This window comes from Aotus nancymaae, unplaced genomic scaffold (assembly GCF_030222135.1).
Source record: "Aotus nancymaae isolate 86718 unplaced genomic scaffold, 86718_ANA_hifiasm-v0.15.2.pri h1tg000089l, whole genome shotgun sequence".
NCBI classification, from domain to species: Eukaryota; Metazoa; Chordata; class Mammalia; order Primates; family Aotidae; genus Aotus; species Aotus nancymaae.
Window position 1 is genome coordinate 858032 of NW_026988504.1, and position 17301 is coordinate 875332.

At 54.2% G+C, this 17301-nt stretch overlaps 2 protein-coding genes across 2 annotated transcripts in view; one reads left to right on the forward strand and one right to left on the reverse strand.

Moving 5' to 3' along the window:
- The window catches only part of HEXD (hexosaminidase D), a 28806-nt gene extending 23569 nt beyond the window's left edge, over nt 1-5237 (reverse strand). The window contains exons 1-2 of the mRNA XM_064369533.1: nt 4844-5237; nt 3394-3526 (exon numbers count right to left, since the gene is read on the reverse strand). Coding sequence (XP_064225603.1) covers nt 3394-3477 — 84 coding nt within the window. The 5' untranslated portion in view covers nt 3478-3526; nt 4844-5237. The remainder of the gene's footprint in view (nt 1-3393; nt 3527-4843) is intronic.
- Nucleotides 5102-17301, forward strand: part of OGFOD3 (2-oxoglutarate and iron dependent oxygenase domain containing 3) — a 30114-nt gene continuing 17914 nt past the window's right edge. Inside the window, exons 1-4 of the mRNA XM_064369534.1 lie at nt 5102-5175; nt 10353-10582; nt 15453-15528; nt 16888-16930. Coding sequence (XP_064225604.1) covers nt 5102-5175; nt 10353-10582; nt 15453-15528; nt 16888-16930 — 423 coding nt within the window. The remainder of the gene's footprint in view (nt 5176-10352; nt 10583-15452; nt 15529-16887; nt 16931-17301) is intronic.

Consider the following 17301-nt stretch of genomic DNA (forward strand, 5'->3'; position numbering starts at 1 on the left):
TCCTGGATGATACACGGCAAACCAAGGAGCCGCAGCTGACAGTCGGGACAAACTGCTGGACACAGAAGGCCACGTGGACTATCAGGTGTTTCTAGATGTCACGGGGCTGTGATCACGAGGGAACCTCGGTCACAAAAGCAGAACCACGGCTGCACGCAGTGGCTCACGCCTGTAATCCCAGCACTGTGGGCAGAACCACGGCCGTGCGTGACGGCTCACGCCTGTAATCCCAGCATTGTGGGAGGCCGCGTGCGGTGGCTCACGCCTGTAATCCCAGCACTGTGGGCAGAATCACAGCCAGGCGCAGTGGCTCACCTGTAATCCCAGCACTGTGGGTAGAACCACGGCCGCGCGCGGTGGCTCACGCCTGTAATCCCAGCACTGTGGGCAGAACCACAGCCGCGCGTGGCGGCTCACGCCTGTAATCCCAGCACTGTGGGCAGAATCACAGCCAGGCGCGGTGGCTCACCTGTAATCCCAGCACTGTGGGCAGAACCACAGCCGCGCGTGGCGGCTCACGCCTGTAATCCCAGCACTGTGGGAGGCCATGTGCGGTGGCTCACGCCTGTAATCCTAGCACTGTGGGAGGCCACGTGCAGTGGCTCATGCCTGTAATCCCAGCACTGTGGGAGGCCGAGGTGGGTGGATCATGAGGTCAGGAGTTCAAGACCAGCCTGGCCAAGATGGTGAAACCCCGTCTCTACTAAAAATACAAAAATTAGCCGGGCATGGTGGCAGGTGCCTGCAGTCCCAGCTACTGGGGAGGCTGAGGCAGGAGAATCGCTTGAACTCGGGGGGTGGAGGTTGCAGGGAGCTGAGATCATGCCACTGCACTCCAGCCTTGGTGACAGAGCGAGACTCTGACTCAAAAAAAAAGCAAAGAGAAAAGCAGAACCCACAGAACCACGAGGGGTGATGAGCGGGGTCTGTCACGCAGCAACAGACACCAGAGACAAGGGACTGCAGCTGTACGTAGGTTCAGTCTTCTCAGCTTATATCCGATTTGTCAGAATGCCTTTTTACCTCTTCATGTTTGCTTTCTTCTTTTCTGTCATCTATTTCCAAATACTGTGTTTTCCACGGTCTCCACTCGCTCCCGTGCTCTGCGTTCTCTATTCACTTCTGTGCTCCGCGTTCTCTATTCACTTCTGTGCTTCTGGTTTAGTTTTCATTAAAAAAATTGTTTTTTTTCCTTATAATTCATTCCTGAGCTTCACAGGCAATGTTTTTATACCCTCCTTTTGTCTAGTTACCACATTTCTGGGCTTTTCTATTTCTCTCTCTCTCCCCTTTTTTTTTTTTTTTTGAGACTGAGTCTCACTCTATCACCCAGGCTGGAGTGCAGCGGCACGATCTCAACTCACTGCAACCTCCGCCACCCAGGTTCAAGCAATTCTTGTGCCTCAGCCTCCCAAGTAGCTGGGATTACAGGCACCTGCCACCATGCCTGGCTAATTTTTGTATTTTTAGTAGACGCACGGTTTCACCATGTTGGCCACGCTGGTCTCAAACTCCTGGCCTCAAGTGATCTGCCCACCTTGGCCTCCCACACTGCTGGGATTACAGGCTTGAGCCACTGCGCGCGGCCGTGGTTCTGCCCACAGTGCTGGGATTACAGGCGTGAGCCACCGCACCTGGCCTGGGCTATTCTATTTCTGATTTATGCTGTTCTTTCACAGCTTCTGTCATCTTCTGAATATCTTTTATCTCATTTTGAAATATCATGGAGCAGCGTCTCCTGCTGGGTGGGCCTGTTTCTGGAGCAACTTCACTGCTGCAATGCTATGCAAATCATCTTTTTTCTTACATATCTTTGTGTGATGTTTAACAACACTCTTTCCTGCTTTTTTCTTTTTTGAGATGGTGTCTTGTTCTGTCACCTTGCTGGAGGGCAGTGGTGTCATCTTGGCTCACTGCAACCTCTGCCTCCTGAGTTTGAGCAATTCTACTGCCTCAGACTCCTGAGTAGCTGGGACTACCGGCATGCGCCACTGTGCCGGCTAATTTTTGCATTTTTAGTAGAGACAGAGATTCCCCATATTGACCAGGTTGGTCTTGAACTCTTGACCTCAAGTGATCCGCCGGCCTTGGCCTCCAAAAGTGCTGGGATTACAGGCGTGAGCCACCGTGCCTGGGCTGTTGCTCATTTTTAAGAACAGCCTCCCGCATTTGCAATGGTGACAGGCCAGCCTCAAGGACCCTCCGCTTCTGCTGCCCTGCAGTATCAGAAACTGCAGGCTCTGTGTAGCTGCTTCTGCTGTGTTTTCTGACCTCCACGTCGTCCAGGAGCTAGCATTCCCCTTTCCCTTGGCTGTTCCTGCCCAGTTCGATGTGGATTCTTTCCCTGTGGTGTCCTTAGTCGGGGGCTCTGTTCCCCTGGAAGAAAGTTTCATCAGGTATTTCTGAGCGCCTCGTGGCCCTGGGCCTCCCCCACACCCTCCTTTAAGTCTCTGCACTCAATCTCACCCTGGAGCCAGTAAAACCTGCCCGTTGCTCGCTATGGGAGAGCTTTACTTCCGAGGCAGTTTCTGGGTCCCCTGGTCTCGGCAGTGTTGGAGCTTCCCCTTCTCTGTCCTCTGTCACCTCCTGCTTGGCTGCTAACCCCATGTGGGTGTTATTCTGTCTGTGGTTTGGCCCCACCCCCTTGTAGTTTGGGATCCATGGGGACACCCTGATGCCTAGTTTTGTTGAAGACTATCTTAGTTTTCTAGGGGTGCCCTAATAAATGACCATAAACTGGGTGGCTTGACACAACAGAAATTAATTCTCTCACAGTTCTGGAGGCCCTAAGTCCAAAATCCAGGTGGGGGCAGACCCAGCTCTCCCAGAAGGCTGCAGGGAGGACCCCGCCTTGCTTCTCTCCAGCAGTCCTCCGCGTCCTGTAGTCTGTGGCGCGTCATGACCACCTCGGCTGCCGTCACCTCGGGGTGTCCTCCCGGGTATCCACACTGCCTTCTCTCCGAGTGTCTGAGGCTCTGAATTTCCCTCTCCTCCTAAGGATGCCAATCCCTGGATTAGGGTTCACCATATTCTAGTACAACTTCATCTTATTTTGATGACATCTGCAAAGATCCTCTTTCAAATACAGTCACATTCCCAGGTCCCAGTAGTTAAGGCTTGAACACATCTTTTTGGAAGGACACACTTAAACCCATAACAAAGAGGCTGTGAGTTTCTTGTGTGCTCTTTGTTTTCCTGTTGCCATCCTGGTTGTTCTGTTTTTGTGAGAGGCTATGGAGGAGATTCAACATCAACGCTGCTGCCACCGTGTTCCTCTACCAAGAACCGTGTGGTTGTGTCCCAGGCACCCATTGCCACAGAACACCGCTCAAAACTTTAAAGACTGAAGCCAAGGCAAAAAGCGATGCTCCGGAGGTAACAGGAAGTCCTTACCTCTGAGAGGTACGAGACCTTTGGCGGAGCTCCTTTAAGGTCTAAATGAACCAATCTCATCTTAAATGGCGTGGAACCTGACATTTCAAGATTTTCTGTGAACTCCTATGGCAGTCTCCCTGGGGACTTCTTCCTAGTGGAGAAAATCAGAGTTATCAACAGGGGCAGAAGCTTCTCCCTTTGCCCTTCCCTTTATATTTTGTTTCAGTTCTGATACTGGCCAGTGTTTCGTTTTGTTTTGTTTTGTTTTGAGAGCGAGTCTTGCTCTGTCCCCAGGCTGCAGTACAGTGGCGAAATCTCCATGTTGCTGCAACCTCTGACTCCCTGGTTCAAGCTATTCTCCTGCCTCAGCTTCCGGAGTAGCTGGGATTACACGCACCCACCAGCATACCCATCTAATTTTTGTATTTTTTTTTTTTTTTGGAGAGACAGGGTTTCACCATGTTGGCCAGTATGATCTTGATCAACTGACCTCCTGATCCACCTGCCTCCGCCTCCCAAAGTGCTGGCATTACAGGCGTGAGCCACTGCACCCGGCCCCAGTTTTGATTGATTAACTCGGAGGAAACTCATTTTGCCAACATGAAATGAACCAGAAGTCCACCTGCATGTTCAAATACAGAGACCTCTGCTATTTGTGATTTGCTGCTAAAACAAAACAGCACTGGTTTCTTTGTAAGACGGTTATGACTTGTAACAACACAAATAACTGCAAAACAACTTTGTTTTAAAGACCTTGTTAAACTAGATGGACTATACCAGTGAAAACAGTCCCGCAGAAGCCTCTAAACATCTTATCAGGCCCCACGATATGATGCTTCTGCAGGAAATTTATCCTAATTTTAGATAACATTAAAGCTAATATGTATCTCTAGAGCTCGCATCAGCTTGATTATAAGGAGGAAGAAACTGTAAAGCTGACTCCAGCTTGGAGAAAACTGTCTAAGATTTAAAGTAAGCTGATAATTTTTAAAAAGCCCCAAGTGCATCAGAGCTGACTGTAGTATCATATTGAATAAAATCGGCACCCAAGGAATCACGAAGCAGCTGGGGAAAACTAAAACGTGTTGGTTCGTTTTTTCCTATCTATTACGAAAGCACAAAGGATTGGGTGGGAAAAGGAAAGAAAAGCTTTGTACGTGAGACAGACTCAGTTCGGTAATTCAACTCTCGGTTCCGGGCACCGGTTCGCAGGCTCCTGACCCTGAGGGACCTGCAACTCAGCAGGGCAGGCCGGCGGTGCTCACGGACACCAAGCACTTTCAGCTTTTACAGACGACACACAATTTTCACCCACAGGCTCGGTGCAAGCCTCTCCCCGCAGCCCCGCAGTGGGGCGCCGCTCCGGAGCCCGGCCGTCCCTCTCCAGGTGCAGGCGCGGGGAGGAAGCGCTTCCAGCCGGGAGCCGCCCAGCCGAGCGCGCACAGCCAGCGCCGCACCCGCACCTCACCTGCGCCGCCGCGGTCCCGCGAGGTCCGGGGGCGCAGCCAGGCCCGGCCGCCCCGCCCACGTGACCGCCGCCTCCGCTCCGAGCCCCGCCCCGCTCGGCCGCCGATTGCTCGGTCCTGGCCGCCAGCCCAGTAGCCGATGGCCGAGCGCGTCGATCTCGCGTCCCTGCGCTGCGCCCGCCTCGCGCTCCCTGTCACGGAGTTAGTCCCCGGGCCCGGCGGTTCCCGCGGCCGGCCCGGCTCCAAGGCGGCCTCGCGCGATGGCGCCTCAGCGGAGGGCTGCAACCAAGGCGCCCGAGGGCAACGGAGCGGTCGACCGCCGGAACCGGAGCAGGTAGCGGTGAGGACGGGAAGGGCGCGCGCTGCATTGGCGGACGGGGCCGTGGAGTGGGCGGGGCGGGGCTTCACGGGGCGGGGCCTTGCCCGACGGGGTGGGGCCAGGCGGGGCGTGGTCTGCCGCGGAGGGCGGGGCCTACCGCAACCCTCGCTGGGAGCAGGGCAGGTGCCGGCGAAGGCCCGCTGACCCCGGAGGGGGATGAGAAAGAGCAGGGGGATTTGCTCCCAGCCTGCCGAGCTGCTGCTGCTCCGGGAACCTGCCGTTTGGCTGTCTCTGTCCCGTGGAATAACCCGCCCAGCGGCCTGGAAAGTCCGCCTGAGCCGGGAGCGTGCCTCTGCCTGCCCTTTTAAACCGCGAAGCCTGATTTTCCCGTGGAATTCTAGAGGTTCGCAGAATTCCTCCATGGAGGAATAGCTTAGTTTTAGTATTTTAAAATGTTACAGATGATCACTGGTTTGCAGGTATTAGTGAAGGATCCTCTAGCGTGCAGAATACAGTTTCTCACTTGCTTAATATTAATATCTTGCTCTTCTGGGAGTGCCCAATTCCCCTCTATTGACGAGTTGCACATTGAAGCCGTCAGTTAAGGAATATCAGGAGGACGCCTCAGGTTTGGATAGGCTAGGCTACAGCAACTCTTACACATCATAGTTTGTTCTTGAGATTTTTATCCCCTTTTCATCTCAGCTGCTCTTGGAGTCTGCTAGATAAGATCCTAAATGCCTCTTGCTAGTTCACAGCTATATATATATTTTTTCTTCTTCTTTTTTTTTTTTTTGAGGTGGAGTCTCGCTCTGTCGCCCAAGCTGGAGTGCAGTGGCACAATCTCAGCTCACGGCAACCTCCACCTCCTGGTTTCAAGAGATTCTCCTGCCTCAGTCTTCCGAGTAGCTGGGATTACAGGCACCTGCCACTACACTTGGCTAATTTTTGTATTTTTCATACAGATGGGGTTTCACCATGTTGACCGGGCTGGTCTCGAACTCCAGACCTCAAGCGATTCGCCTGCCTTGGCCTCCCAAAGTTCCGGGATTACAGGCGTGAACCACAGCACCTGGCCATAGCTATACTTTTTTTTTTTTAAGCCAGTCAAATTTAGCAGTGGTGGGTTGTATACCAACGATGGTGACTCTAAGGTTAATAAGTTCTGGGGACCCACTACCATCAGACTAGCATGCAGCCATAATTGTATTACACAAATGAATGACCTAGAGATGATTTATAAGTATTCTACCTTCTCCCAAAAACAAATCTCTCCAAAAGAACATTTCAAGTATAAACATACATCTATGTATTTCCTTCAAATACATAGAGAAGTTATTTAATTAATATATTAAAAATTTTTCCAGTTAAGTTGTACATTTTCTGAAGTGCCGAGTAACAGATTTTGTCAGCACTGAATGATTAGTATAGAAATACAGACTTTTGAGGCTGGACGCGGTGGCTCTCTCCTGTAATTCCAGCATTTTGGGAGGCTGAGGTGGTCAGATTACTTGAGGTCAGGAGTTTGAGACCAGCTTGACCAACATGGTTAAACCCCGTCTCTACTAAAAACACAAAAATTAGCTGGATGTGATGGCGGGTGCCTGAAATCCCAGCTCCTTGGGAGGCTGAGGCAAGAGAATTGCTTGAACCCAGGAGGTGGAGGTTGCAGTGAACTGATATCGTGCCACTGTACTCCAGCCTGGGCTAGAGTGAGACTCCGTTTCAAAAGTAAATGAATAAATATAGCCTTTTTTTTTTTTTTTTTTTGTGAGACAGGGTCTCTCTCTCTCTCTCTCTCCCTCTCTCTCTCTCTCTCTCTCTCTGTCTGTCTTACCCAGGCTAGAGTGAGTGGTATGATCATGGCTCACTGAAGCCTCCACCTCCTGGGCTCAAGTGGTCCTCCCACCTCAGCCTTCCAAGGTGCTGCTATGACAGGTGTGAGCCACTGTACCTGGCCAATATATATCCTGAGAGAAAGCATCCTGAAATGTGGTATAGGATATTGCTCAGAGCATGCTCTAGTGATTCTCTGAAAAACAACACCCCACTCTGTAGAAAATGCACCCTTGGCGTTAATCCCACACTCAAATGGCCAACGTCTCGGTTTGAATAACACTTCAAAACAGACAAGTCTTTTCAAAGTCTGAGTGGGAAACAAATTCATTCACTATTGACTGCTTTCCTCAGAGAAAAATAAATCTCTGTATGTTTAAAAAAAGAAATATTGCCCTAATATACCTTAAATGAGCCTTTATTCAAGTTTTGGAAGTACACATGTCCAAAGCCCTTCTCAGTGGTGGGACAGGCCCAACACCTGCTCCTTGGAACAGACACGAAGCTTGTTTTATAGGAGGGGAGTGAATGTGGCCCTGATGGGTAACTGAGCTCTAGGGGCCTGACCTCTGCCCCAACCTGGAAACAGCCTTCCTTCAGTGGCCCTGGTCCTTAGGCCTCACCCCTGGGTGGAGGTCCCCATCACTGCCAGCCTGTGCTAGGGCAGCTGTGCCATAGCACACCCCATCCTGTCCCATTTTGCTAAGCAAACCCTTTAAAAATCCTTTTGTTGTTGTGAAACGTTTCATATTAAAGTGGCCTTTATTTATTTATTTACTTTTTGAGATGGAGTTTCACTCTTGTCACCTCGGCTGGAGTGCAATGGCGCAATCTTGGCTCACTGCAACCTCTGCCTTCCGGGTTCAAGTGATTCTTCTGCCTCAGCCTCCCGAGTAGCTGGGATTACAGGCATGTGCCACCATGCCTGGCTAATTTTTTTTTTTTTTTGTATTTAGTAGAGACAGGACTTCACCATGTTGGTCAGGCTGGTCTTGAACTCCTGACCTCAGGTGATCCACCCACCTTGGTCTCCCAAAGTGTTGGGATTACTGGCGTGAGTCACTGAGCCCGACCTAAAGTGGCCTTTATAAGGACCACGTCTGGCCTTTTTGTTTTCCTGCCTAAAACACATGAGTCTCTATTGCAGTGTTTCTCAAACTCCTGGGCTCAGGAGGCGGTTAGAGACCACTGAAGGGAAAGGGAGGGAATCGTTTGTGCCTCCCGAGTGGACAGTACCGGCCCCAGGCAGGAAGCCCTCATTTCAGGGGTGAGGTGTGGGTGAAGGTGGGGTCACGGTGCATACACTTTGATGATTGGGGGAGGCGTCCCAAGGCCTTTGTTAGGACACCTGGTCCCCTTCGAGATCTTCTGCGCCCCTTCCCCTTTAACTCCCCACAATGCTGAGCTGTTTTCCACCTCCACGCCTTGGCAGCAATCTCCTCCTCTGCCCGGATGCCTTCTACTTCGTGTCCCCAGACTTTTGTGACACCCATCAGGAAGCCTTCCCCGACTCTCCTCTGCACGATGCTATGGTTTGACGCTTGGGACCGTGGCCTCTGAGGCCCCCACTTCTTGTGCCTTGCTGTCCCAGCAGCCAGGCTGAGTCTCTGCCTGTCCAGCTCTGGGAGGACATGTCATCCACAGCACAGTCTGCACAGGGGTCCAGCTGCCTGCTGCTAAGAAGCCTGTCAGTCTCTGCCAGATTTGGAATTCCAGGGGAGGAGAGGTGATGGGCCTGGCTGGAGTCAGGCATCCACCCTGGTCTAAGCAGCAGAGGCTTGGTGACTGGAGCGGTTGGCTGTTCTCAGGGGTGGGGAGGTCTTTGTGAGTGGGCTGGAGGGGTTGCTGGTGTTCTCAGGGGTGGGGAGATTTTGTGAGTGGGCTGGAGGGGTTGCTGGTGTTCTCAGGGGTGGGGAGATTTTGTGAGTGGGCTGGAAGGGTTGCTGGTGTTCTCGGGTGTGGAGGTCTTTGTGAGTGGGCTGGAGGGGTTGCTGGTGTTCTCAGGGGTGGGGAGATTTTGTGAGTGGGCTGGAAGGGTTGCTGGTGTTCTCAGGGGTGGGCAGGTCTTTGTGAGTGGGCTGGAAGGGTTGCTGGTGTTCTTAGGGGTGGGGAGATTTTGTGAGTGGGCTGGAGGGGTTGCTGGTGTTCTCAGGGGTGGGGAGATTTTGTGAGTGGGCTGGAGGGGTTGCTGGTGTTCTCAGGGGTGGGGAGATTTTGTGAGTGGGCTGGAGGGGTTGCTGGTGTTCTCAGGGGTGGGGAGATTTTGTGAGTAGGCTGGAGGGGTTGCTGGTGTTCTCAGGGGTGGGGAGATTTTGTGAGTGGACTGGAGGGGTTGCTGGTGTTCTCAGGGGTGGGGAGATCTTTGTGAGTGGGCTGGAGCGGTTACTGGTATTCTCAGGGGAGATCTTTGTGAGCAGGGTACCCCAAAACTGTGTGTAACTCCTGTGGGAAATAATCGTATCTGCCCAGCATGGCCTGTGCTGCTGCTACCAGGCAGTGCATTTAGTTGGAATTTGTGTGTCATTTACTGAGTGCTGTGAAGTGTTAAGGGTGTTTGAAAATAAAAGGCAGGTTCCCTGCTTTTCAGGAGTTGGTCACAGACTTGAAGAAACAGAGTGCACCTCTGCGAAAGGAGGCTGTCATCTCTTTTCTCACGTTCTGTCTGCCCTTCAAGACCTACAGCCCCAAAGTCTTTCCTGGATAATGGAGTTCACGGCTGCCCCAGTTAGCACCCATGTAGACACACAGACATTCACAATGTCAGTGTGGGCTGCTTGAGCTCCACAGTTAGCCTTGGGTTGTACGGAAAGCATCTTATTCACAAATCGTGTGTGTGTGAATTTGCAAATTTGCACCTGGTCTGCTTGTATTCTCTTCCTGGCTGGCTTGGTTCAAGTCCTGCGTGTGTACACACAGGTGCATGTGTGTGGGGGTGCAGCAGCCATTTGCGGGTACAGGCAGCGTGATTGGAGACAGACTCCCACAGAAGCTTCCAAACAGGTGCTCCTGGGCCTGGCTGGGGCAGGGTAGGAGTAAATTCAGTCAGCCTCACCTGTCAGTTGGGGTGGGGTCACACACAGCCCTGCTGCACCTATTTGGGGGCTCCTGGGGAGCCTTGGTGTGGGCAGACACCTCCCTTCCCACCCCTTGCTTTGCGGGAGCCTGCCTGGTGTGGCCAGCCAGTGGGATGTGAGTGTGACTGCGGCTTTTGGGTTGAAGGAAGCCCATCTCCTTAAAAGATCAGCATCCCTAACAGACGTTACGTGGGCACAGCCTGAGGCTGGTCATCATTGGATGTGAGTGTTTCGCTGGCCTCGCTCCACGTTTGGGTGACGTGGCGTGTTTTCTTTTCTCAGCACCAAGAAGGACCGAGCCCCGCGGGAGACGCAGAGGCTGTGGCAGAGGCCATGGCTGAGGACCGCAGGCCTGGGGGCCGGCCTTGTGCTTACCGCATTCCTGCTCTGGAGCAGCCTGGGGGCCAACGACGGGGTCGCAGAGGTCCTGGCCCGCCGTGGCGAGGTCCTGGTGGGGAGATTCATCGAGGTGCCCTGCTCTGAGGACTATGACAGTCACCGGAGGTTTGAAGGTACAGTGCCACGGGCTCCGCGGTAGTTCAGGAAAGCAGCACTTTAAAATGAGACTCAATGTGCTTGAAGGACGTCTGCTGCTGGCTGCAACGAAGGGGTGGAAACTGGGCTGGATGTGGTAACCCTGGGGTAGCAGATGACCTCTGCTCTCCTGCAGGCTGGCTAGTCTACACTTGGCTGGGAGTGCAGGTGTTTCTGGCCCTGCCCATCACTGCCCAGCCACAGTCAGCGTTTTAGGAAGCTGTGCTGTGCAGTGGAGGAGATGGTTTGCCTTAGAAAGATGGGAATGAGAAGGTCAAAATCAGAAAGGTTTTTTTTAAGAATGTTGAGGAAAATGTAACAAGGAACGGCCAGCCGCCTTTCCGCCCTCCTGTGCCTCAGCTCCCTTCCCCCACTCCCGTTCTGCCTGGGCCTGAGATGCGGGGGGTGCTCGCTGCGGCCGGGGTCAGCACCCTGGAGAGCGCACGGCCCCGCGCTGCGCGGCCCGGCCCGGCCACTGCAGACCCCGCCGCCTGCAGGCCTCCTGCGGCTGGCTGCTCGGTTTTCCTGAACATTCCATGCCACCCGGATGTACTCTTAGTTTTAAAAATTCAGCATGCACGGCTGGGTTTTTGAGACAGAATTCAGGTTTCTTAAAAATTAAGTTCAATGCTTTGTACTTGAACCAAGAAAAGATTGCCAAGTTCTTCCACCAAGGGGCGCCATTGTGACGCACGAGAACGTGGTCCCAGCCGCGCCGCGGGAGGCACGGGCCGCCAGGGGTCAGGAAAATGAACGTGTTTCTGTTGTGTGGGTTGCCTCTCTTCTTTAGCAGAAGTTCTCTCTCCGACGTCCCAGCTTTCCAAAACTATTTTTCGAATGTTAGCACCTAGGAGAAATTTTTCTTGCTACCATTAATACTTTATCGATACTAAAAACAGCTGGGGGCCGGGCGCGGTGGCTCACGCCTGTAATCCCAGCACTTTGGGAGGCCAAGGCAGGCAGATCAGGTCAGGAGACTAAGACCATCTGGGCAACATGGTGAAACCCTATCTCTACTAAAAATAAAAAAATTGCCTGGGTGTGGTGGCACATGCCTGTAGTCCCAGCTACTTGGGAGGCTGAGGCAGGAGAATCGCTTGAAACAGGGAGTCGGAGGTTGCAGTGAGCCCAGATCATGCCACTGCACTCCAGCCTGGTGACAAAGTGAGACTCTGTTTCAAAAACAAAACAAAACAAAACATCTTGGCTAAAATGGTAAATTCTGTGCTGTATGTATTTTACAGTAAAGCAAATGGTTTAATGTGTTTCTGGGAGGGAGGGACAGAGTGTCACTCACTCTGTCGCCCAGGCTGAAGGGTAGTGGCGTGATCTTGGCTTATTGCAGCCTCCACCTCCTGGGTTCAAGTGATTCTCCTGCCTCAGCCTCCTCAGTAGTTGGGACTACAGGCACCTGCCACTATGTCTGGTTAATTTTTGTATATTTGGTAGAGACGGGGTTTCACCATGTTGCCAGGTTGGTCATGAACTCCCGGCCTCAGGTGATCCACCTGCCTCGGACTCCCAAAGTGCTGGGATGACAGGCGTGAGCCACTGCGCCTGGCCTGATCCTTGTTATGGTTCTTTTCTCAAGCCCTCGTCTTGTCACACGCGTGCTCTGCATGTGCTGAGGCTCAGTGTTCTGCTGCAGATTGAGGGGAGGCCCGTGGGGTCATCACAGCTCTCACCGTCACTGCTGTGGCTTCCTCTCCTGGTGCCAGCTCAGCCCAGGATCCTGTGAATTATACTCACTCACTTCCCGTTCTTGGGGTCTCTGTCCTCGAGGCTGAGGCTGTTTTAGGACCATGATTCTGTGTATTTTGTCCAGTTTTTAGTTGTTTCAAGCAGGAGGCTAAATCCGGTTCCTGCTACTCAACCTTGACCTTAACTGGAAGTCTCAGATCCCCAACGTCTTGATTTATGGTGTCTTCATTATCATTTTATAACTATTCCCTAATTTCTTTTTTTGTTTGTTTGTTTTTGAGACAGGGTCTTGCTCTGTCACCCAGGCTGGAGTGCCGTAGTGCAAACATGGCTCTCTAGAGCCCTGTCCTCCCGGGCTAAAGCAATCCCCCGCCTCAGCCCTTCAAGTAGCTGGGACTACAGGCGTGCGCCACACACCGGCTGATTTTTGTATTTTTTGTAGAGATGGGGTTTTGCCCATGTTGCCCAGGCTGGTCTCGAACTCCTCTTGGGCTCAAGCAGCCTGCCTGCCTCGGCCTCCAAAGCGCTGGAATTCCAGGCATGAGCCACTGTGCCTGGCCTCTAATTTCTATTACTATTGTTTTTTTAACTCAGGAGTTACTTGGAAACTTAAAAAATTTCAAAATGCATGGGATTTTTGGTCCTTTTTCAAAACTCTGACTTCTAGCCTACTTGAACTGCAGCTGGGTAATGTAACCTGTGTGATACAGACTCTTTGTAATTGGGTCAGACTTTCTTCATGGGCTGATATGTGGCCTGTTTTTGCGCACACTCCTTGCGTGTCTGGGAAGCACGTGTCCCAGCAGAGGACGAGGCGTGTGGGTGTTTCTCCTGACCCACGCGCGTGTGCACAAATTCTTGTCGCCACTTCCTGTCTCCTTCACCCACCCGTTATGGAAAGAGGCGTTAGACTCTCCACAGGGTGTGGACCCGGCAGCGTCTCTGTTTTGGCTCCAGCATGTCGTGGGGGGTGTCTGCTGTCTGCCGCCGCTTCTCCTTCCTGCCGAGTCGCTCCTGTGCCACGGGTGACCCTCTTTTCCGTCTGGCGATTCTTGTTGCTGGTACGGAGGCCGCACCACAGGCCCGCGTGGCTCTCGTTGCGTTTGCCTTCCGCTTTCCTGTGTCCTCATGTTTCGTGGGGTAAAGCTTATAAAAATGGTGGTTTTTTTTTTTAATAAAAAACCAGCTCCACGTGGGGTTGCTGCTGTCTCACTAACGTTTGTTTTTTAAATAAAACACCTGTGTCCATTAGATCATTTAGCCACGTTGTAACTACAACTCCCCTTCCCTGATATTCAGCCAAGTGGAGCCTTGTTTATCTCCTGGGACAAGGCCCAGAGAAAGGAACCAAGGTCACCGCGGCACCTTGTGTTCCTCGGGTCCAAGCCCCCGGTGCTGGCGCTCAGCACTGGGCGCGAGGCTTTTACTCCCGTGCCCCGGGAGCGAGGCTCCACGTCCAGGCTCAGGACTGGCTTTCCAGGCAGGACGCAGGGAGAGGGAAGAAAAGCAACTTGTGGAGTCGCAGTCGGCCTGTGTCCTGGTGCTCGTGAGCTGCCATCTCAACGGTCAGGCCTGGCCTGTGGCCCGCCCAGCACACAAAACCAGCTGCATTTGGTACCAAACCACCACCGCAGTGGGTCGCTGGGCCCCTCTCTGAGGCTCTACTGTACCCTGCGCATCTGTGCCTCGACTGCCCTGCCCCTGCCCTGAACACCCTAGCCCTGCTGTGACCACACTGCCCCTGCCCCAAACACCCTGCCCCTGCCCCAATGACCCTGACCCTTTCCTGTCCACCCTGCCCCTGCCCCCACCACTGTGCCCCGTCCACTGTGCCCCTGCCCCAATGACCCTGACTCTTTCCTGACCATCCTGCCCCTGCCCTGACCATCCTGCCCCTGCCCTGACCATCCTGCCCCTGCTCTGATCATCCTGCCCCTGCTCTGACCATCCTGCCCCTGCCCTGACCATCCTGTCCCTGCCCCGACCATCCTGCCCCTGCTCTGACCATCCTGTCCCTGCCCCGACCATCCTGCCACTGTTCTGACCACCCTGCCCCTGCTCTGAGCACCCTGCCCCTGGCCCGACCATCCTGCCCCTGCCCCGACCATCCTGCCCCTGCCCCGACCATCCTGCCCTTGCCCTGACCATCCTGTCCCTGCCCCGACCATCCTGCCCCTGCTCTGACCATCCTGTCCCTGCCCCGACCATCCTGCCCCTGCTCTGACCATCCTGTCCCTGCCCCGACCATCCTGCCCCTGCTCTGACCACCCTGCCCCTGCTCTGAGCACCCTGCCCCTGCTCTGACCATCCTGCCCCTGCCCCGACCATCCTGCCCCTGCCCCGACCATCCTGCCCCTGCTCTGAGCACCCTGCCCCTGCTCTGACCATCCTGCCCCTGCCCCGACCATCCTGCCCCTGCTCTGACCATCCTGTCCCTGCCCCGACCATCCTGCCCTTGCCCTGACCATCCTGCCCCTGCTCTGACCACCCTGCCCCTGCTCTGACCACCCTGTCCCTGGCCTGACCACATTGCCTCTGGCCTGACCATCCTGCCCCTGCCCTGAACACCTTAACCCTGCCCTGACTACCCTGCCCCTGCCCCGATGACCCTGCCCCTACCACAGCTCCCCTGCCCCTGCCCCTGCCCTGACAACCCTGACCCCCATCTGAGCTGCTTCTTCCTCTTCCCTCAGCCTCTGCAGGTCACCGAGGTATGGGGAGAGATGGGGATGTGGGGAGCAGTTTGCTGTGCCCTGGGGAAGGCCTGGGACTAGACCCACAAGCTTCACTCTGGTGGCCTCAGGAGAGTTTTCTGACGGTGCCTGTGGGTGTCTGGACCTGCAGCCAGTGATGGTTCAGGAATACCGTTGACGCTGTGTCTGGGGCTTCTGGGGCTTTCCCTGGGTTGGGGGCAGCAACAGGTGCTTCTGGATTAAATCTCCAGTTGTAGCCACTGGAAGCCAAGGACGCCCAGTGAGACGTGAACTCCAGACGCGCTGCAGAAAGCGCACTACGCTGGAGAGCTGCGGTTGCATGTCTGAAATTCACATTTGACCGGGCGGATTAGCCGGCTCTGGCCCCATCCCCTGGAAGGGTGTGCGCCAGTGGCCTTGGAAACTGCCTCTCACCCGGGCTGTCCCCTCCCAGGCTGCACCCCCAGGAAGTGCGGCAGAGGCGTCACCGATGCCGTCATCACCAGGGAGGAAGCGGAGCGGATTCGCAGGTAACCGCAGGTCCCTGAGCACGGTGGGGTTTAAACAAACATGCAGAGTCACGGAGTGGGGCTGGGTGGGGCAGAGCATTATTAGTGATAAAGTGGTTTTAAAGATTTTATTATAATTTCGTAAGAATTTCCTTATGTGCTTTCAAGGGCCAAGCTCAGATTTTCCAATTTCAGGAGAGGAGGCCGCGGCCCTCCGTGGAGCCGTAGCTGAGTGAGTGCCCGGAGCCCCGGGCTCCTTTGCGGGGGTTGCACTGCCTCCGGGGGGCTGCTGCTGAGTGCCCCGTGCTCACCGTGGAGCCTCCGGGAGACTGCTTGATGACCGCCCAGTGTCTTCCCTGAGACTGCCTCGGGGCAGCCCTTCAGCCGACCTGGCTGAGACCTGTGGCAGCACAGGACGCCACTCAGAGGCAGCTGGTGCTGGGCTTTTCTTACTGAGATCTTAAAAGGAAGTTTCGGTTTTCCAACCGCTCTTTGAGATGGTGTGCAGCCGTGGGCCACTGCCCCACCTTGAGATTCCTCCCAGGGAGCCTGCCCCTGAGGATGCTGCCCAGCGCCACGTGGGTCACTGCAGTCTCACTAAGGCCATGGCACGTCCCTGCTCGGTGTCCATGGGCGGCTCCCAGCACCTGAGGCAGCTCGGGGTGGTCCTCTCAGGTCCAGCACGGCCGGCGCATGGGTATCTTCCTCACCACGGGCAGGGCCTCGATCTCCTGAGCTGGTGAATCTCAAAGCTGCCCCCACCTGCCCGAGGTCCCAGGAGAGACGGGGAGCAGCAAGTCCTTCCACAGATGCTCCCCAGGCTCCTGAGCTTGGTCCAGGTTGCTCTCGATGTTGAAGATGAGAGATTAAGTCATTTTTATTATTATTATTTTTTGAGATGGAGTCTTGCTCTGTCACTCAGGCTGGAGTGCAATGGTGCGATCTCGGCTCACTTCAACCTCCGCCTCAGGTTCAAGCAATTCTCCTGTCTCAACCTCCCAAGTAGCTGGGATTACAGGCACCCACCACCACGACGCCAGCTAATTGCTGTATTTTTAGTAGAGACGGGGTTTCACCATGTTGGCCAGGCTGGTTTCAAACTCCTGACCTCAGGTGATCCACCACCTCAGCCTCCCACAGTGCCGAAGCCCAGCCGTTTCTAAGCTGAGCCAGGTATTGACAAGACAGAATGACGGTATTGTCACTTAGGCACTGAGCTTTGAAAGTTGAGTCCTTTGGTCTAAACATTTGTTTACATCCTAAACATTAAACAAGCAAGACCCACTAACATTGCATTAACTGTGCTGACTGATGTTTTGCCTAGATGATACATTATAGACAATTCTAGTAACTAAATTCTGAATTATTTTCTCCCCGCAGCATAGCTGAGAAGGGGCTCTCTCTGGGAGGCTCTGACGGAGGGGTGAGTTGAATGTAGCTCCTGCCCTTTTTTACACTTTAACTTTGCTCTCACTTGGAGGGACAGGGCACAGATGTGCAGGTGCCCCCAAACGTAGGTGGGGCCAGCGTGGTGTTTCTCAGCACTCACTGCAGCAGCTGTGCCCGACTGAAGCCCACGCGGCAGCCCCTCACTGGGAAGAGCGTGTCCTTAGATGTGCGTGGCCATCTCTTCACGGCATATCATAGCCTGCCTGGCTCCAGGTCACACGGGGGGGATGGAGGGCGTCGGAAGCAGGGAGCCGGCAAGGGAGAGGGATGGGAGCGCAGTGAGGAGACAGCTGCGTGCACTGGACATGGGAGAGCCCGCGGAGCTGCCGGGAAACAGCAGAGCCT